Genomic DNA, 21,443 nt, shown 5'->3' with positions numbered 1-21,443 from the left:
TTTATCCCAGAGACATTTGCCACGATGAGTATCAGTTAATAATGCAATGGAGATCTTCCTGAAGAGCTACATGCTTGTTAACAGAGCGGATTTTGCGATAAATAATATGCAGTTTGATGGTCGAAATAAGGTTTCTCGGTATATCATTGATGTACATTAGGGACAATAATGCGCCAATCACACTGCCTTGGGATACGCCAGGTGTTACATCAGTTAAGGAGGGTGAATAATTATGAACAGACATGAACTGCTTACAAAGTGATGAAAAGTATCGTACCCAAAAAATTATTAGGGAATCGAGGCGCAAATATGATAGTTTTGCTGTGGAGCGCCGTCAGAGGCTTTAGCAAAGTCGAGAAATATACGGTCGGTTTGAATACTTTCGTTTATTCTCTGAGGCAACTCGTTAGTAAACGGAAGTACTGTTTCTCCCCATAACCCAATCTTGAATTCGTGCTGATTTTGGAATAAGAAACCTTTATTTCCTAATTATAGCGCCGTGTTAGATGCAATATTATGTTGCAAGATATACATGTCAGCGATATTGGGCGATAGTTAGCAACGTTAGTTCTGTCACCTGATTTGAAATTCGGAATGTCTGTACTTATGATATCACACCTTTGGAAAGTGATTGTTGAAAAATTGTTGCTGTGTATCATACAGGAAGGAATCACGGCATTATTCTAACATTTTGAGTTAACCCTCTTAAATTAAACGACCTTTCTTCATTTTGTTTTCTTTTCATTTGGTAGCTGTCATTCTGTCACTTTGCCAACGAGGTGAAATGTATATAAGGATGTTTAATAGTTCCGAGGCTTCATTTTCTCGCCTCTAACTGAGTGGGTTTGCTTGTCGGAGTGCATTGGAAGGCTTCGCTTTTAGCAGCCGTAATGATCGTAGCAGTAGTTTGTGGCTGCTTAGAAGCGGAGTTGTGGCGAAAAGCAACTGAGAACACCGCAAAACCGGGAATAACCGTAGAAGGAACAGGCGAAGCACGCGAGCACAGGTGTTGCTCATGTCTCCCTTTCATTCTGCGTCGCGTCAGCGGTTTCCTACTGTTGTGTGTATATAAACCAACTCGTCCAGCACAAAGTCTTAGTACAATTGAGAAGAATCTTCATATATATAGCCCCAGGCCTCCTCACCAGAGTTTCATCTGTTAGCGCAGACTTCCTGTTTGCCCAACACGCTTTACTTGCTCATCCTGTGTACCGCCATCTTCAGCGGGACCACGTCACGGGTTCTGCTTGACGTCGGGAAAGAAAGGTTACAGAGTTTGGCGGGCGGGCGGGCGCGCTGTGTCGTGACATCGAATCAGGAACTTCTCCTGTGTACGGCGCCCGTTGCTGCGTTCGCCGCGGGCTGTGTGACGGTGCCTCGGCCTGCGTGCGCGCTTAGGCAGGGGGAAGGACGGGAGGGGGGGGGGGGGGGGGGGCGGCCAAACGAGATTGACTGCGGTGTGCGCGGGACAGCCGACCGACGTTGAAATCACTGTGGTCTTGGTGCGCGCCGGCGTCGGGAGGGCGGGTTGTTGCCATGATGGCGCGCCTCTTGGCTCTCGCATGTAGCTCTTTTCTTTTCCCTGCTGCACCCCCCCCTCCTCCCCCCCCCCCCCCCCCCCCCCCCCATCTCCTCCCTTTTCGTACTACCTAGAACATTGAATATCGTCATGAATGCTACTCTGCTTTCGTTGCTTTTTGACGCAATCTTTTTTTTTTTTCGGAAGCATTTGATGTTCTATTCATCTTTGGTTCTTCATGTTGCCTCAGGATTTATTTTCATTGCCTGGAATTTACGTTAATGGCGCCCTCTTTGCCTTGTGTTTGGTCGTGATTTCTAACGTGCGTTCTGCCAGCATGTTTAAGGGTTCATTGCGAGCTCCCGAATACTAGGCTTCCGAATACTAGGTCGCCCTTCTCTGCACGTTTATCTATTTATTTATTTTTTCATCACGGGGAGGGTGGCAGGATTGCGTTGTATGCGATTTTCGCGCCAAAGAAAGCGGTGTTAACAAGACAACAAGAGAGGAGCGGAAGCCTTGCAGAGAAGCGTAGATAACAGAGTGGTGGAGAGAGTTTGGCGAGAGCGAAGTCCCTCTCTTCCGCGCTTCCATTCCCGGCCGCGAGAAAACGCCACCGCTTTCTCACTCGCTGCTTTTGCGCAGGGACGACTGTTGTGCTTGGCGCTCGGGTTTATTTACGAGCACAGAGATGCTCTTTGTCGGCCTCTGCTGCTCGGCGAGCGCTACCAGGAAACCCCGTCGGGTCCATCCCGTACCTCTTCCCTCACGAGCATCTCTTGGGGCCCTTTCTTTCCGGCATGCCGTTCTCTCAGCTTGTACTGATTTTCTGTTCCTTTTTCGCTTCTTTCTGCGTGTTTTTTTTTTCACTTGCTGTCGTTCCCCTTCGTGTCTGAGACGACATGTGCATCTGGAGCCGACGCGCGTGCCCTACGCTTGCATCACGGCTGTTTTGTGCCTGGATGCACCGCGGGGTGCCGGTCTCCGCCAGAAGAAACATTGTCTGCGAAACGTGCTGTCTGCGTCGTCGCGAATTTGGAGGAACGCGCGTTTCCGTTGTTGCTGGGGTGGCACGGCTGTCGTGTTGTCACTGTTGCTCGTCTTTCGTGCTTCGGAAGAAAACGAAGAAGGCATAATATGTTGGCGTCCTGTTCTGACAGCGCCCGGGTGCACGGGATACGGAAAGGAACGCTCGGTTGGAGCTCGAGAAGGGGATTTATTTTAATTCGTTGCGACTATAGGGCTCTCAATCCGACGATAAGCTGTTGTTTGTGCGGTTTTCTGAAGCCAGCTTGACTTCCAGAAAAAAAAAAAAAAAGAAGATAAGCATGGCCGAACTGTGCCGAGCCTGGGTTTCCATTTCATGGCACAGTGAGTGGACCAACTTAGCTGGCCACGCCACGTGAGCAAAATGCTATCGCCGCATTTCTTTTTATATTCCTGTATACCGGAAAGTACAGGAAAACCTGACTCAAATTGGTTGGTACAGCATCAAAAATTATGAATCGCCGCAACCGGTCACCCTTCGTCGTTAACCGCCACTCCCTCGCTCTGTGTAGTGCACGTCGTCGTCTCCGTTAACTTTCACCCGTGCGCAGTGGAAGTACAACACACCTCTATCGCGTTTCCCTCTTAAGGTGTGGCCCCAGATTTTTATTCCACGCTGCCACTTAGGTCCACCATCAGCGATTTCGCCGATCTTTACCTGAAACCTCGGATCGAAAGCTAAATGAAAAGCGACATCCTAGTGGTCTTACTTCGCATTATAAACGAGTTCGGCTAAATCAGCTGCAACTTTTTTCATTTATTTGGCCACCGAAGATAAAGAAAATTGAAACTATCATGCGCACCCGGAGGAAACGTACCTAAAGAAAATCTGCTTCTTGCTCATACTGAGCAGCAACTGATGACTTCGTATTAAGGAGGTCGATCACTTGTACTTTTCTTTGACCTTTCTACAGTGTATTTAGTTTTGGATCGAAGAAATTGTCTCTACGTGCGGTGCCTGTTTTCCTCGTGATTCCTATTACAGATGCATGTCGAGCACTTTGTTCATCTTAACGCTATCGGTATCTCAAGTTCCTAATTAGAAGTTGAATTCTAGGCTAAGGTATATTTTATAAGTACCGCGTTGTAGTGTTCGCTTTTACCGGCCCAGACATAATTCTAAATATTAATGCTGTCTGCATGTAACGCAGTTTCCTTGCCTTTGTATTTTTTTTTCTTCCAACTAGAGCACATGTCTAAATATATATAATTGGTTCACAGGAAGGAAAAAGCGCAGTATCGGTCACACTTGTTTTGTGGACACCTGAACCACGCTGAACAGACCTTTTCATTATGTCAGTACTCATAACAATTTTGCTTGAGTGAAATTCGCGTAAATACTCGTGCCATTTGAAATATGTCAGAGATATGACTATATTAGTGTCTTCGAGCATTGTCATCCGGCTACAGGACTGACTACTCAAACGGGATTGGACTCAAAAGTAGGGCACGTTTTTTCACACTGTTCTACGATGCGATCGCAGCGCTCCTTTTTCACGCATCTTGAGGCTTGGCCCCTCATCCTCACATCGCCGGGTACCGGAACGTCTCATCCATGTCCTTGGCCCGCTAAGCGCCTCACTGCCACGTGGCGTCACCTGCATCCGACGAATTTCGCCTTTACGATCGGCGGCAGCGAAGTTATATGGCTTTCACTGGCGCTCGCGCCAATGTGCCGGCAGCGCTTTTATGCTCGATGTTACCCAGGGCGTGGGCGAAATCAGATGTGTCTTTGTGCCGCTCGCAGAGGACGCCTGGAGGGACGAGGATAAAAACCGGGCTGTTATTACGCTCTAAACAGGCCTTTTGATCTCTCCGCTGGGATATGGCGATGGTGTACGTCGAAGGAAATGGGGAAATGGCTTTCCTTCAGAGGAAACGTTGGCCCGCCCGTTCGCACTAGCTGTTGGGCTGCGAAAAATTAGATGCTTTGGATTCAAGTCCCACGTATGCCTCATTTCTACTTCTTTTTTTTTTTTCATGTGTGTATGCCTTGAAAACAGCTGCGCGCAGTTTCCAGCCTCATCTACCCCCTCCCCATCTCCATATTCACTTCTATATACATAGTTTTCCAAGTTTAATATGCCAACAGCATTGTCGATACTGATTTGGAACTTTATCGCTTACGCCCTTGTGATTTTGCCCTGACGTTTTCGCTCATAACTACTGCTTTCATGTTTTGGCGTAATCCGTAGCACCTTGCTGAAATATTTTTTTTTATAGCGAGTGGTCCCTCGATCCGGGTAACTGCCATTGGTCGGCGGCCGTCTGTTACTACAGAGCAAGATATTATTCTTATCGTGAAGTGTCACATTGAGTTCGTTCGTAACCTCAACTCAAATTATGGACTGTGCGCTCTTCCAGCGCACGCGTCGCTAGAGTGGCGCTTTTTTTTTTTTTTTCCTTTTCATTTCAAGGCGAGTATCGGTACATGCCCTTTTATAGTTTGACAAAGAGAAATTTTTGGTGGCGGTCTTGAGCATCGAGATGAGGTTTTGCATGCTTAAAGAGGAATTGTGTAAAATAAAAATATGCATTCCTCCCCCCCCCCCCCTTTCTCCCCCCTCTGTTTGTAAATTTTTATTGCAGATTGCGCACACTTTCACAGCGTTTGGAATCATGTGTACTTTCTTTTTTAACATCTCTAGTCCACGTATCTTAGTTTCGTTTCAATTTTCGCCTGTTTATTCCATTTGTGGGCATTGTGGGTCCATATGTCTTTCTCGTTCTAGCCGGTGTTGGACTCTGTTATTCTTTTTCGTCTGTTTTGTTTTCTTCCTTTATCTTCGTTACCGTCTGTTTCTATTTCATGTGTTTTCTTTTTGGCCTCTTTTCTCGGTTGTTTTTACTTCATGTTTTTTCTACGATGAATGCGAAGCTTTTCTCTTCCCTTCTTTCGTTCAATTTGTTTCTGAGCTCATATTTTTTCTCTTCGCAGCCTGTTTCTCAACTGTTTTCTCCTATTGTTCCCTATTTTTTTCCACCTCAGTTTCTCCCTTCTCTGTTCTCCCCTGCGTTCTGTCCCTACCGTTTTATGCTTACAAATGGCGTTCGGCGCTTTCCGAGACGGGACAGGGCGGCAGGAACAGCGTCGGTCCGTCTGTTTACAAATGCCGCACGCGCGCAAGCGGGCCGCTCTTTACTCGCACGAAGTTGGCAGAATCGTGTTGTCAAAGCAACCACGTTTTGCGGTGTGTTCCTCCTTGGTGGGAGCCTCCTGTCAGCAGCAGCGCCATGGGCGAGTTTCGGGATGGTGGAAATTAAAAAAAAAAAAAAAAAGATATATATATACACACGCTCTGTAATGGGCTGACCAGCACGAGCCATCCGCACTCTCTTGAGGGAAGGAAACGTGTATCGCGAATTCGGGGAGAAATTGCCTGTGCGTTCTAGCTGAAGGAGGCGAACGTGAACGGAAACATCGCCTCCGTCTTTATATTTTTTGTGCTCCTTTTTTTCTTCCTCCTGGACATTTGCAGGCGAAGAAAGTAGCGGTTCTAACGATTGCCGAATAAACTGAAGAATAAGGTGAAATAATTGGCAAAGCAGGGGAGGGAAAAAAACGATGAAGGCTGAGGGAACCAAATCGCGTGGAAATTGATGGGTTCATAGCAGATACCGAACAGAACAAAAACGCGAAATGCTCTTGACGGCTACATCTCGCCGGGAAATTGTTGAAGCAACTGGGCGAAAGCGACTGCCTTAGATGTGACGCTGGGCCTATACTGGATGCCCCCCCCCCCCCCCCCCCCCTCTATATTGTGCCAAGCTTCTTCTGACTGCCACCCCTCCCCCCTCTTTCTTCTTTTTGTTGACCTCTATGGGACTAGCTGCTGCAATCCCGCCTCCCTCCTGGCCTATTCTCTTTTTCTTTTTGTCTGAAAATAAACTGGTGAAACTCGGCGGCGTTTTCTGGGACGTGAACCGAAATATTAATGGAGTCACCTAACACAACGCCTGCTTTCGAGATCCAATTTACTGGGCTGGAGGGTTGGCCCGTGACTCTATAACGTAACATCATGGTCGTAGCCGAGTCTGCTGTCATGCAGTGAAATAAAGAAATTGAAGTAAATGAAGAAACATAAGAAAACGAAAGAACGCGGATCGGTGCAGTCTTTCGTCGCCTGGTCGTGTCAATAGCGACCTTCTTTTCGTACCGCCCATCACGGCCCAGTGATTATGGCCGTGGCGGAGCATCTGCTTCGTATTGTGGATGTACTGGCTAGAGTCCCTGTACCGACAATGAGCCACTGGAGTTTTTGTGGATACAAGCTTCATCCGGACGAATGTGGGGCTTTCGCAGGAGAATGGGAGGGGCAGGGGTGCACTTGAGGACGGTATGACTTGCGCCGTGCGCCGCCGCGGTTTTCGGCCACAAAGCCATGGAGTAAAATGAGAGGGCCTCACGCATCCTGCTCGTAGCATTGGCTAGCTTTTTTCTATGCTTTTGTGGTTGTTGAATGGTTACGCAGTGGCTCTGATGATCTTATGACCAGCACATGCACTGGTGTTCTTCCGTTACTGCGGTGGTCGCATTTATTTGGAGGCTAAGTAGAAAACTCCTGATATAGTTGGATTTTCGTATGTCGTGAAGAAATTTAAAGTTTCGAAAATTTCGCATCATTTATTGTTTTTTTAAGCACCCAAAGGCAGTGCACAACGAGGAAACGTAATGATTTGCGTGGATTGATGAACGGCAGTAAACGTATAACAATCCTGAACCTTCCGGTAAAGTCTAGTTCGTAGCCCAGCTATGGCTTGTACACGTATATGCCTCTTTAGGCTCTTTATGGGAATGGTCATTTGCCTCAATGCATGCAAAAATGGCAGCTTTTGTACCAGGTTGGTGATGTTTGAGGTACAACTTCAGAAACTTCGTTTATAAGTCTGATGACGTCAGATTTCTGAATATATTAAGAATTAAAGAGCACTGCAGAATCTGCATTGGAATAATGCGAAAGCACGGATGCTGCTGTTGGTTGCTTCTGGTTACTTCTAGTTGCTTAATTCACTTCTTGTTTATTCATTGTACTCTTTGGTACTTTCAAATTGCGCTCCAATACTTTCCTATGCCCTTTTCGGCTATACTTCGGGTTGCGTGACGTCACATCCTTGACGTCACCCTAATTGACTGACTTAATTAACTATTTTAGTCTTTGGTACTTCCAAATTGCGCGCCAATCTTTTCCTATGCCCTTTTATTGGCTCGTCTTCAAGTTGCGTGACGTCACATCTTTGACGTCACCTTAATTGACTGATTTAATCAACTATTTAGTATTTGATTCATCTTGGCGTCACCCTAATTGACTGACTTAGTATTTGATACATTCAATTGTGGCGCCAAGCCATTGCTAATGAGACCATTTTCGCCTTGCTTTTACAATTTTTGCCTCTAATAATTAACTTATTGGCCTAATTATTTTTTCGGACCCAACATTACGTCACCCTCTGTCAATTGACACCACTCATTACCCTCTAGAACCACTTCTCAGTTACAACTGCTGCGGACATGATTTTGCTGACGCGGTCTGCGGACAGAAATCTGTGAACATAGCGAAGTAATGATTTCGCATTAATAACGGCACCGTGCTGATTTATATTACTCGATCGTGTGCGCCAGGACCGTCAGAGTTTCAATGCACAAAGACATATTGTTTAGACGCATCGAAATGTAGGTTACAATGGAATTGATTTTCAGTGCCCCGTGTGTAACTACGAGCCACTGGCGTATGATGTCCTGAACTGCAGTCACGGCCCATGTGAAGCAACGGATGTGAGCAAAAATGGCATCCGTTGTCGATTGTGCAGAAGCAGAAGCTACGCCTATATCCAAAGGTTCAAGTCCTTACCCCTGTAAAGGGTGCACCCCCACAGTCATGGTGACGATAAGGGAAAGCGCTCTTGCAACTGGATGGGATGCCGGGCTTCAGCGGCGGCAACTAGTTTTTATATAACGCCGCGGCCTCGGTAGTTCACTGTTCGGTGTATCACGTTGCTTGTCACAGCCGACGATGTAGCGTGCCTGCAGTTCACAGCTGTCAAGAGGCTCACAGATGCTGCCCAACCTAGTGAACATGTATTTACAGCGTTGGTTGCAATTCGACAGCGCTGTTCTGGTTGCACCAATGGTTTAGCCGTAACATTTGCATGCCCGTTATGTCATGATTCACATTGTCCCTCTCATATTAAGACGAAAGCCTTTAATGGCTCATTGGTGTCGTCAGCAAAAGTGTCACGCTTTTGCCATTGAATCAGCCTGCCATGACATTTGAATTCGCATTACCCCTATGCCACTGGCAGGAGCTGCCAACTGGGGTCGCTCTTTTCATATGGGAGGGTGATATCAGAATTAGCCTGCCAGTACCGTTTAAATTCTCGTCACCTCTACGACACGCAGGCACGTTCATACGGCTTGGTTGAAGCGTGACTTTATATGTGGGCTCGTAGCTTACGCTTTCGCGTCATGCACTTAAAGGATGAGCTTAAGTGTCCCCAATAATGTAGCGCCTTACACTGATATGCCTTACACTAATAGGAGGCGTTAGTACAGCAAGCGTCAGCGGCGTTTGAAATTGATTTACAGGATAGAAAAGGCGCAGTATCTGTCACAATTCTCCGCGTACACGTGTACTATGCCGTAAAGGAAGGGGGGAATGTGAAACAGTAGTCACCCTCTTTACTCGAAGCATCATTCACCGCCACATTCGCAACAAATGCGTAGCAGCATGCGGCATTCGGGCTGCCTTTCACCACTTTAGTCGCCAGTGTCTCGTGATTTTTCTGCTTCATAGCACTGCTAGAGAACGGGCGTCTAGAGGCGCGAATCCGAGTTCAGCTTCATAAATTGCAGCGCATCCGTCATTTAGATGCTGCCAGTTGCTCTTGGAACGTCGCATTTGGCTTAGGGCGCAGATTCGGGATGGCCGCGAATATATTTCATTCGCCGTACATTCACCGAACCCCCATATTATGCGCATTGCTTGGAAAAAAAAAAAAAGGAAGTATAGTATTTAAGGACGTATACGCATGTAGAGATGCGCTGGAAAGCTGCTCATCAAGAAGCGGAATTCGCCCCGTCACAAAGGGGCGCACACAGTAGAGCACAGCTTTCAGGCTGTCACAACTAAGCGTTCTTCAATCCTGACGAAAAGCAAATGCTATCCGTTACCTAACGTTTCGTCTTTTCCTGGCACGTGCCTCTTTTGGTTGCCTTCGAAACCACTGCGTTAAAGGTACAAAACAGCAAGTTCATGAGCCAACAACTGCTCCAAAGCAAGTTGTGTTGTGGGTACCCTTTAGCGGCATTCTTGATTCGGCGGCATCCACGATTTCTCTATCTCTATAACGGCCTGTGGGGCGAGTTGGTGCATGATGGAAATTGAACGGCGGTGCAACATGGAAACGGACACAGACAACAAAGGGACACCACAAGCGAACTGGTGCCCCCCTTTCTTTTGTGCGCTTGTGGTGTCCCTTTCTTGTCTGTGTCCGTTTCCGTGTTGCGCCGCCGTTCAATTTCCATCTCTATCTGTGGCTGTGTGCTCCGCTCTTTTTGAGTATTGTGGTTTCAGTTTTGTCCTGACAATGCTGCTAGCAATGCCGCCCCATTTGGATGGGGTTCCGTAACATCCCTACGCCCCTTACGACAACTTTTTAATTTCTTGTCGCTTTTAATTTCTTGTCGAACAGAGGAAAACAATGTCCCTTCGTTTCTAATATATTGAAGGCTAATTTTGCCATTATGCCGCCCCCTTTACCCTTTCCACCCCCTCTCCTCCTTCCATTGTTCTCAGCCCCTTAATTTTTTATTTGCGTCACTGTCAAAACACAGGCAGTATTGTGTCCTTTTTCTTCTGTGCCTGTTGTAAATCGCCTTTTCCGGGGCGGGTGTTACATTGCGCTCTTAGCTAAAGAAAAGTACGCAGCAACGACCCTGTCGCGTTTTTGCGATCGAATTTAGATTTAGCGCGCTCCCAAGATCGATGGTCCTGGCTCTGTGCCCTAATGCGCCTATACTCTTACCATGCACCCGCTTTTGTATTCGCCTTTGGGCTCGGAAGTTTCGCCGCTACTTCGAGCGCTTATCGTATTCTTCCCTCGGTCGAGAACAAAAGGAAACTTGCTGCTTTACAGCGGTGCGGTGTCTTAACCGCCGCACTCTGCGCAGTTTAGAGTCTCCTCTCCTTGTTTTCTTTTTTTTTTTTTGGTTTCGTTTGCTCGCATCGCCGTGTCTCGCCTGCGCATCCGAGCGAAACACACTTCCAGGATCGATTGTTGGAAAAGACAACCATTTGTGCTCGTTGCGTCGTGGGGGCCGCACACAGGCGCGCGCGTCTTTTGTTGTAAGCGCCTTTGGGTGTAGCGTGTAGCCGCGCTGTGACCTTGGCGTCTCGGGCGAAAGATCATGGAGCCATTCTTTTTTCTTATTGCGCCGTGTGACTATCTCGTGCGTCGGTACTTTCGGGTATCTAAAACTTTCCGTGTAGAGTTGCCTGTCCTGTCGGCACCCAGAGGGTGGCTTCTCGTGCGGAGTGCAGTCTTAAAGCGTTTCCGTTCGTAGCAACAACGGCACATTTGAGAACGACAGCAGCCATCGGCAGTACGCCAGGTTTTTTTTTTCTTCTTTTGGCGCGCGCGGATACTTTAGTTTTACCGTACCGAACTCCGCTTCCGCTGTAGTAGTCGACTGCAAAGAGCGCCAGACGTCACTGAAATGAGCGGAAAGTTTTCGCTGTTGCTTTACAAAGAGGCTCTTTGGGACCATAAAGTACAGGGACTGCAACTCGCACATACGATGTGAGAATGTGTTAGATAGGATTGTGATGCAGACCGAAATCTGTATGGCCCGCGTCTAGTCCGGTGCGCTATCATGGTTATATCGTTCCTGTTCAAGAGTATCGCTAACTTACTTGATTAGGAAGCGCCAGCGAGATCTACCAGAATTGTTTTGTTGTTTGAGCCATCTTTTCCAGGTTTATAGCGTTCAAGTTGTAAGGATAGTGCTGTAAAAGGTTGGCTTTAAGTCGTTTCCTGACAGATGCCGTGACGGGAACCTCCAAAACGAGGCGTACTTTTTTTTTTTTTTTTGCTGTTGCGTAAAAGTGTTTTAACTCCATGCCGTTTGAAGAGTTTGTAGGTAAAGGAAAAGCAGTCATATCATCAGGACCGAAATTGAGGTGGTTCTATGGAAGTCACGCACTTTGCCTTCTGTATTCTCGCTTTTCTGAGCTTCAGATGGAGTCGAAATGGGAGCGTTTTGATGTGGTTATGTTTAAAATGAATAGATTACTCACCAGTAAGGTGGGCGAGGCTCACCAAGATACTTTGTTGGGCGAGTAGGTAAGCATCCATTGTTAATTTAAACAGCGCGAACAGGAAGACACAGGATAAAAAAAAAAAAGGAATTAAGCCACAGTACAAGCGCTTGTACTGTGACTTCCTTTTATCTTGTCCTGTGTACTCGTGTTTGCGCTGTTTAAATTAACAATGGGAGAGGCTCGCAGCTGGCTGGTAGGTTTTGAGTACTCCTATGTCTGAACTGGAAAACTTGGTCTGCCAGCAACTTCTTCCCGGAAGAGAACGCAAACGCAAATATTTTCCCACTTCCCTTTCTTTTTTTTTTTTTTCTTTTGACGTTAGAGTCCTTTTGTCGGGCTCATGTGGTTTCGTCTTTCCTCGTACATTGAAAGCAGGCTTTCGTTTTATTCTGAAAGCGTGGTCGCCGCGCTTTGTGATCGTCCCCTCCATCGTCTTTTATGTTGCACGGAAACATACTCTTGCTGGACGGGGTACAAAATCCTGTCTCGTTATTTCAAGTACCTCACTGTGTCATCCTGTTTGCTTTGTTGTTTTGATTTCTATTTATTAATGGTAGTTCGCTCTAGTCCATTCTTGTGTGGAGGTGCTGTCGCGACTTATTCTGCATACTTTCTTCTTTGTGTTTTTTTTTTTTTTTGGAAAACGCAATAAAAAAAAAATAAGACAAACGAGTTGAACGGAGTATTGTCGTTTTGCTTCCCACTTTCTCGGTTGTAGAGAGATCAGCCATCCTTGTCTCCTCTTACGGGCTAGACGCCGGTCTGTTCTGCACCGCTTGTTCATTATTATTTGGGTACATGTAGCGGTGATGCCAAGAGGGAACGGAGAAGAGCCGAAGTTGCCGCGGACCAGACGCCCACACGCGTCTGGTGAGAAGATGGCCGAACGGGCGCACCGCGTAGAACGGATGGCGGGGAGCGACCGCGCTCGTTAATTTTCGGTTAGACCTGTAACCCGGAACGCGACCGCGCCGGAGTTACGACGCCACTACTCGCGCCCTGCGTAGCTGTATACAGCGGCGATGTACGAGTGCACTATGGACTTCTGGCCCGCAGCTGTAAACAAGAAACGAGCGTGTTCTCGGGTTCTTTTGTAGCTCTGAGTACGGTCCATGGGAAGGCCGGCAGCGATTTGCGCCAGCAATCTGAAGAGGCAAGCATGGCACTATTTTTTGATAGAGAAATTTGACTTCTACCTTGGAAAGCGGCATTGCCGGGTTGTGCTTAGTGACGCAAAATAGTGTTCCCACCGCCCTGGGGGAAAAATAAAAAAAGTTAATGTCGTGGATTTCCGTCGTTTGCAAGACACTTTGGAGCTCGGGTACGAGGACCAGTCATGGTGGAGCGATGCGTCCAGCGGGACAATACGATGATAATGATAGTTTCACCTTTGACAAAAGGCACACCTTTTTTTTATCGTATAACAGCTTGGCAGAAGAGCGCCGTGGGTTTCATTTGACACGAGGAGGCACCAGGCACCCATTTTGTCCAAGCATTTTATCCAGAAGAGCCGAGAACCAAGACCGGAGAAAGCTTGCGCCTATTGGAAAGTCGGTGGATACCTGGTGGCATCGAACTCGGCGCTTCGAAAAATCGAGGCGGATCCTCTGACCACTCGGACATCATTGCGGAATCCACGTAGGGGGCACCGACGCGGCAACGCCAGCGCCATCTCTCAGAGCCATCTTTCAGATGTATATGCACATTTCAAAAGCTTCTATCAGAGACGTGAATTCATGTGACAGGTTGCAGCTGGTGCTTTATTTCGCCGCACACTTATAGGGAGCGTAGGCGGCATTTATTTCGCTTTCTGTGTTCAGACGTATACTTTGTAAGCCTTTGTGATCTTCTAGTATATCATCTGCTTTTTGGATGCGTGTGAGAGCGGTTTCCACCTGTCACTTTGAACTAGCCGGTTGTTCATCCATATGTCCGAGAAAATTTTCGAGCTGTCTCTGACCGTTCTGTCGCGAAAACGGCTGGCCCGCATGCTGGGAGCTTTAGTCAAGGAGGGAGCTAGTTCTTTGAGGCCTGCTTATATCTAAATTGTACTGTATACGGTAGTTGACGCACAAGGCTAAACTGACAGCACCCATCACAGTGCGCAACGCGCACTACAAGTTCACCCGTATAGTTCTTTATTGCTGTCGTGTCTACGGCAGTCTTCTGGTACCTCCTCACTCTCGTGTCAATTTTTATGCCCATTCGATAGATTTGGCGCAGATTATCCCTAATGAACATAACCACGAGCTCAATAATGCAGCGGCTTCAGTCTACGCGTGCGAGTTGACCGATCTGCATGAATGGCGTGTCAAACCGCCATGCCGTTTTCCAGTACGCCCTGTACTACAAGAAGTTCCCCGAAAACTTCCCCACCTTTCTCTATTTAGGTTCGCCCACCATTTTAGAAGGCGTTAATCGATAGACCTGTTCGATAACCAAGACGCGTACTACGGTAGTTTCTGGCGTTCTATCCGAAGGGAGTGCACATTTCATGGCTCACGCTTTCGACTCATCGGCGGGATTTTAGCTGCTTAGGTAGTTTCTTTGGTACACACTGCTGTGATATCACCGAGACTGGCTTGTCGCCACTGATAGTAAATAAAGATATCATAAAATAAATAAACGACAAAAAAGAGTCAGTACTACGCGGTGCACAAAAGCTAGGAAACATTGTTGCCAGTGATAGCGACTAAGTTTTTCGCGTGATGAGGACGGCTAGACAAGTAGACAAGTAGTAATTCCGGTGCCCACGAAGCCCACCGTCAGCTGTACGCGACCCGGAAAAATGAGTCGGCTGACACGAGGCAGAATCCGAGGCGTGCTGAGAAATGCGAAGGCCTTAAAATTGGCGGTATTCCATGAGAGGGCTGTGAGCACACTGTATACACGCGTTCTCGATTTAGTCGCGCCTCTCGATGTACAAGTAACTGCGCTGGTGTGTAATGTGTAAGCAGGGTCGGTCTGTTGGAAGACGCAGTTATGACGAATGGCATTTATCTCCTTAATTGCGTCAATCATCCTTTCTGGCATTCCTCACCAAACCGTATTCAACCCCGCCTTATAGTAGGTACCATGTTAACAGGGCCAAAGAACAGCGTTCTGTAGTTCTAACATCCTGCCTGCTTTAAAGTGACACTTTGTAAGGGCTTGTCTGCCGTGTCGGCGAGAAAAGATTTTAAGGTATACTGCAGATGTAACTTATTTACAGTCTCCGCCTTGTATCATTGATGTGGAGTATTGTCAGAAATATGCAGTTCAAGTTCCCTTCCCAGCTCTGCTGCTGGGCACTCCTGAAATAACTAAACTCTAAAAGTGTAAGGACGAGATTATATTATACCTGCGATATTACGAATGCTGTAATGCAAAATTGAGTTCTGCTACGGGGCTTAGCAAAGCCCCCTGGGCTGCACATTTTTTTATCAATACTGTACATGTATTCTTAGCTCAAATCGTGGCTATTTCAGGACGCTGCTAGCTTAACTTCAGTAGACCTTTATCAAAAAGCTTTGCCAGGCAGCCATCAGAGATACTGTGAATTTCAGTGTGCCTAGCCCCGCCTTCTTGTTTTGACGTTGCAGCTTATGTACAAGGGGTTTCTTTCATCCGGACTGTTTTACATTTACTACCAAAACAAGGATGAAGTGATGCCACAGGTTTCCTGCACCTGTTCTTTTCGCAGAACTCCGAAGAACAGCGTTTCGACGGCCGTGTGCGCGCAGTCTAAACGTGTGTGCACGGGCAATCTCTGGCCTGTGCGGGAATTTCCTTTTTGTGGTCAGAAACCGCACCGTGTTGTCGGCAGCGCGACTGTGTTCGTGTGCATAGTCATAGCTGAAGTCTCTCTGCCTTCTTGCGTACGCAGGCCGGACCCTGCCAGCATCGGCGACGTCAGCGGCCAGTGGCGGTGGCGGCGGGTCTGTTCCCACGGCGTCTGCGACCACGACCATCGGCAAGCCCGTGCTGATCAAGACGACCGGTGCCGTGGCGGCTACCAGAGCGTTCTTCTGCCCCGCCACGGCGGCGGCACTCGTCAAGGCCGAGCCAGCTGTGGCGCCTGCAGTGGTCGCCAGGTCAGGAGGTCATGTCCACGTCGCCGCCAACAACAAAGGTCAGCGCGAGGTTATCATCGTTGGGAATAGGGCACCTAGTGGGGATATAAATCTTCATCCTAATATTGGACGAGACCTTTAGGAGGCTTCCTTGATAGGGAAAAGTAACGTGGTTCCTGCAGGGACAGCCAGTCTTGCATTGGAAAGGAATCGGCATTTGCTTATAACTCTAATGAATGGTCTTGCCATAACTGCGAACCAAACCTTGGTTCCGATAACGATAGATAATCATGTTCTAAAAATAAATTAGAATATGTTTTGTTAAAGCGGTAGAGAATCTTGACTTGGTTTGGATAGAAATTTTCACCGTAGCCCCTTTGTGGGTAGCGCTACCTGTCCTTGACCAGAACATTGAGAGGCGGTTCCGCATATGAACTCTATGTCCTGTTCTGAAACAGATGCAGGGTTGCGAACGCAGTTCTGGTTTGCTAAAGAAATGTTGGAACGCTGCAAAAATGTCTTCTATCATACGATGTTGGATTTTATTACTCGCATATAGACTTTCTTCGCCGAAAACTCGCTGTTGGTCTATGTGAGGCCTCCACCTTCCAGGCACCCTCCCGGGTCCGCAGTGTTTCCTCCGAGCAACCCACTCTTGGGTGACCCTCCGGGCAGTAGCCGGCGCTTCCTGAGCCGATCACTAACTCGCAGCAAATTGAAAGACGCGCAATCAGTCAATTGTAAAGGCGAATTTTACAACCATTACTGCTAGCGCATATTTTCTACGTTGCATCGGACGGTCGTCTGTGGATTTTAGTGCTAGCCCTTATTAACTCATTCCTCAGTTTCGTCACTTCATTGTTTTCGGCGTGTGCAGAACACCTGCCATGCCTGGAAGGTGTGGAACAGTGCAGAGAAGCAAATCCCATCCTGTTTAGGAGAGAGCGGCGAAATGGAATGGGGAGAGAAGGCGGAAGTGTAAGAGGGGACGGGTTGTCTATAGTGCCCTTGGGAGTTCATGGTGAGGGCGGACGAATTCCCAAACGAAATGTGGCTGCCGTGGAAATAACCCGGAGGGTGACTACCGTGAAAGGAGTAGGTTATGGCGCGAGCTGAGGAGCGGGAACGCGATGCTAACCATCCTGTCTAATAAGGTCCTGTCTACCATCCTGTCTAACTCCTGTAAGCGATCAGTTAATTTAAAAAAGCGTTCATTTCAGGGTATCGCTTCAGTTCTGGGAAAGAAAGGATGCTCTTCGGGCTCAAAATGAACAGGACGGAACGAAGAATTAAACACGGACAAGAGCCTTGTCCGTGTTTCATTCTTTGCTCCATCCTGTTCATTAATCGCGCCGTTTTGTACCAACTAGGCCAACAATCGATTCTTCTGAACTCCTCCGGCTATTTGACTTTGCTGAAGAAAAAGCAGGATAGTCGGTGGAAAATTCCTTGCCGTAGCACCGGAGGCGGCCCTTAAATACGCGCGGTACACTCTCTTAAGCTACTTCTGAATTTTTTTGTTTTCAGCCCATAATTGTTAGAAGGCATGAGTAAAAAAGTGAATCGGCATTCACACGACATCCGTCTGTAGAAAGTCAGACTAAAGAGCGGACCTTCGGGTATAATGGAACAATTCTTAAAAAAAAAATTATTGAGGTTCAACTACCCTTGAATCAAGTTTTACGAGCATTAACCATCGGCCGCAGCCGCAGTCGCTGCTGCCAGTTCAATCTCGGCTCTCTTCCGCGCTTGGTAAGCTTTTAGGCAACATGATAATCTGGCCTCTCATTGCTCGATGGTCTCGGAAGTGTGTTGTGCCTTTAGCGAGGAGGTGTATCTGTATGGCGTATTTACCTAGGCTAAGTGAAGGAGTGGCGTAGAGAGAACTTCATAAAAACAACGGTGTTCAATGCGCAGCACGAGAGTGTTTTGCAGTTGAGACTTGATGAAGTTTGGTGCACACCGCGAAAGTATGTTGCAGTTTTACACGAGGCGTGATCGTTAGCGGGGATAGCATAGTGCTCTCGTGTCTAGGCACGGCGCTGTAGATGACGACGTTTGCTACACAGCGCGATATGAAGACGGTTATGTTTGTGGCACATTGCGAGAATAAACAACATGCCGTTTATAGGTACATGACGCCATTTGTGAAATTCATGAACATTGTCAAAATAAAGTTGGCTGGGGCATTTCGGTGAGCACCATGAACAGCCGTCGCTGCTTATTGCGCTATTTACCACCACCGGGAACCAGCTGTTTGGGGCTTTCACCGACTCCGTACACTTACGCCTTGCGCCACCTTCGTTGGTCGCCAGGCTCACGATGAGTTTTAACTCTAGGACTCGCGTATACTGTGGCGCCATCTGCGGTCAGTGCCATTGTGACGATGGAAGGGGTACAACGTGCGCCGCTCTAATAGTGCGTTTCACGCCGTTTATATTTCGCGTGTATGGCTCTTTGGTCCTGTTTGCAGGCACCTGAGTCGATAAATGAACTTTTTTCCACGACAGAACGCCGAGCCCCGTAAAACATTAGTCACAGGAAAACACGCTCAGTTTTGCCCACCGCTAAAACGGTGCAAGGGGCGACACTTCGCAGTAGTGTTATTCCCCTCACGTGTTGCTACCATTATGGACTACACTGAATCAAGGCACGCAATCAAAGGTGACGATCATAACTCCAAAGAGATTTTCTATCTTCCAGATAGGTAGTTGTGTAAACCGCAGTGTCATACCTATGCAGTACAAATTGAATAAAGGCGCTTCCTAAACTGGTTTAGACCAAACTAGTAGGAGACACAGATGAATTTCTAAGTGCTTAAATTGTAAAAGCGTTATTCAGCAAGTTTCTTCGGCGTCGGCTGCTAGTTAGTATGCAGTTTAGCGACATATCTTTGACTGTAATCTTGCTCCCTCTGCTGCTTGCTACGCACACAAGAAAGTGAACTCGCTTTTACCATATATTTCGGATCGAAATCGGATTTTGCACCGCGTTCAAAGTTCAGCCAGTACTGGTCTTGAGACGCCGACAAAACTGCTCACAGAAGCATAAATAAAGGGCTGCTGTTACCACGATGACGCAAGAAACCAACTTGCAAGGCAGAGACTCACTAACTCCGAAAAAGGGATAGCAGAACTTGCTTTTTTTAAAACTCGGAAATAATTTCTACCACCTTTCCCTCCCGTAGGAAAAATGGTCACGCAATCCCCCTTGCGGCGAAAGATCGACGCTAGCGCCGTTCGCTCCACTGGTGGGTCTCGCACGCTCGATACTGTATCATACACCGCCTCCTTTTTGTGTTTTATCGAGGCGTAGACGGGGCCACCTGGTCTCCTCTCATTATACAGCTGCTTTTGGGGAGCCCTTCTCGCACCCATTGGCACTGCCCACACTCCTCAACTATCCACAGCTCCGTATCTCCTTCCTGTACTCCCGGGAGCGTATAGTATTCGCCGTTCGATGCGACCTCTGTGCGCGTCTTGCTTCGTGACTGGGCGTCTTTGACACTACGCATCGGTCCGCTTGATCCCCCTACATTATGGGCGAGCTCCGAAAATAGTTTGCCCCGAACACAAACGCACACACACAGGCGCGCGCGTGCCTCCGATAACGTGAAGGCAGAGAAGTATTAGTATAACTACAAGGCGGCGCATTGAGGCGTTGCTAGGGGAATCGATAAGACCGGGTGTCAGCGCGCTTTCGCAGACTTAATTTACGCCTTTCAGAGATCGGGAGCTCGCAGTTTGAGATTGTTGTTCCGCATACTATTACCTCCCCGTATTTCCTTCACGTTCTGAACAAAGATTGTGGGTATCGCCGACGGCACCAAATATAGAAGCGTCCTGCGCGCTTTCGTTATGTAGAGCCCCTGTAGGCTATAGTTCAAGTATCTCCTGACGTCGTCCTAACCATAGGTCGGATGAGCAAAGCTGAACCGCATGTTCACCCGCTATAATTGGCGCTATGGCGTCAGTCTTCTTAATAAATGACCGAAGGGAACCAAGCAGCGCCTGCCTCCTTTGTAATGTCGCAAGGTATTTATCAGCCGCATATTGAATGCGACGCAAGCGGAGTGAGCGAGATTCCTAGGCGTGTGCATTTGGTTCGCGCAGTCGTAGTGACTGTTTATTGCCGTCTTATTGCGGGGAATTTTCGATAATGTCATATGACATTTAGGAATTTACGAAGTGATGTTTCGCTCGTATTCTTTTCTGTCTGTCCCGTCGCTGAGTGCCTGTCTTTTATTTTGTTTGTCTGGCTGTTCCCCCCCTCTCTCTCTCTCTGTGTGTGTGTGTGTGTGTGTGTGTGTCTGTCTCTCTCTCTCTCTCTCTCTGGGGCAGTATTTTTCGAAGAGAAGCGAAGAGAAGAATGCCTTCTCCTCGACAGTTTGTGTGGCTTTCTTTTTCTGGTCAAGTCTTTTCTTCCCCTTCCATCTCTTGGGTTGCGCAAGACGAAAAGTGCCTGTTCATCCTGTATTTTTTTTTTTTTTCAACGCTTACACGTGCCATTCCAAAGTCATCTCCTTTTCCACTTTTGGACGGCCTGTAAGCAGATAGGCCCTAGACGTTCCGTATTTGTCGTGCTGACGTCTGGTCACCATATACATTGCGCGTATATAGCCCTTAAAGCCGCACGAATCGAGCTGGAGATTGTGGGGTTTAAAGGAGGAACGGTCTTCCGCCCCGCTCCTACTCCGCAGGTGCAACGTTCTCGCTAGCGACCCGCGGAGGGGAACAAAGGGGACAAAGGACGGGGACGACACATAGTTATTACTCGAATGCTATTTATTGCACTTGCAAATAATACAGAGCATGCCGGCTAGCTATACATCAACAAGGATTTCCTTGGAAGGGCAAGGCTACGTAAGAAGGGCTTTTGACTCACCGGCTGCGGAATGGGGGTGCGATTTCGGCGGCGGACATTTGAACGCGCCGTGAATATGGCGGCCGGGATCTCCCGTGCGCGCCGCATTCTTCGGACGAAGCCATACCACGGCGTTTGCCGCGGGAGGCGGCGAGAGTGTGCGGTATTTACCGGTCGCTTCGCCGTTGGGAACCAGAAGATGGGCGGTCGTGCACAACGGGTCCTCCCGTGTGCGCAGCGTACTCCGTGCCCGCTATCCCCCGGCATTTGCCGGGAGAGGCGGCGGGAGACGACCACTCTGGTTGCCGGCTGGATCCAGAAGCTCCCCTCTCGTCTTCTCGCGGGAACCCGCGTAGACGTCTTGGTGGCGCACCCATGGCTGGTCTCCTTCCCCCAAGGGGAGGTATTTACCTCCTCTCCCAGCCGGCGCTGCCACGACGCTCGTCGGAGTGGTGGTGACCGGTCGCGGCGAAGGGGGAGGAAACTGGTTTTCCACAAGATATAACTGTTTCAGTCAATGTCAGCTGCCGCGATGGGGTGGGAGGGAGTTACGCGTGCACTTTGCCGTTAACCTCGGCGTCACCGCTGTGGAGGCGGTTGACTAACCGAGTTTATGCTCTGCACGCAAGCTTTATAACGTGCAGT

General features: G+C 48.2%; 1 protein-coding gene across 5 annotated transcripts in view; it reads left to right on the top strand.

Annotated features, from left to right (window-relative positions):
• The window catches only part of Camta (Calmodulin-binding transcription activator), a 474,504-nt gene that overhangs the window by 107,771 nt on the left and 345,290 nt on the right, over window positions 1–21,443 (top strand). For all 5 annotated transcript variants that reach the window (XM_084599157.1, XM_084599156.1, XM_084599155.1 and 2 more), the window contains one exon: window positions 15,749–15,994. In XM_084599157.1, coding sequence (XP_084455283.1) covers window positions 15,749–15,994 — 246 coding nt within the window. The remainder of the gene's footprint in view (window positions 1–15,748; window positions 15,995–21,443) is intronic.

Source organism: Amblyomma maculatum, chromosome 3 (assembly GCF_055883805.1).
Source record: "Amblyomma maculatum isolate TAMU_Amacu chromosome 3, ASM5588380v1, whole genome shotgun sequence".
NCBI classification, from domain to species: Eukaryota; Metazoa; Arthropoda; class Arachnida; order Ixodida; family Ixodidae; genus Amblyomma; species Amblyomma maculatum.
The sequence above is the reverse complement of the archived record's forward strand: the minus strand, read 5'-3'. Positions and strand labels throughout refer to the sequence as shown.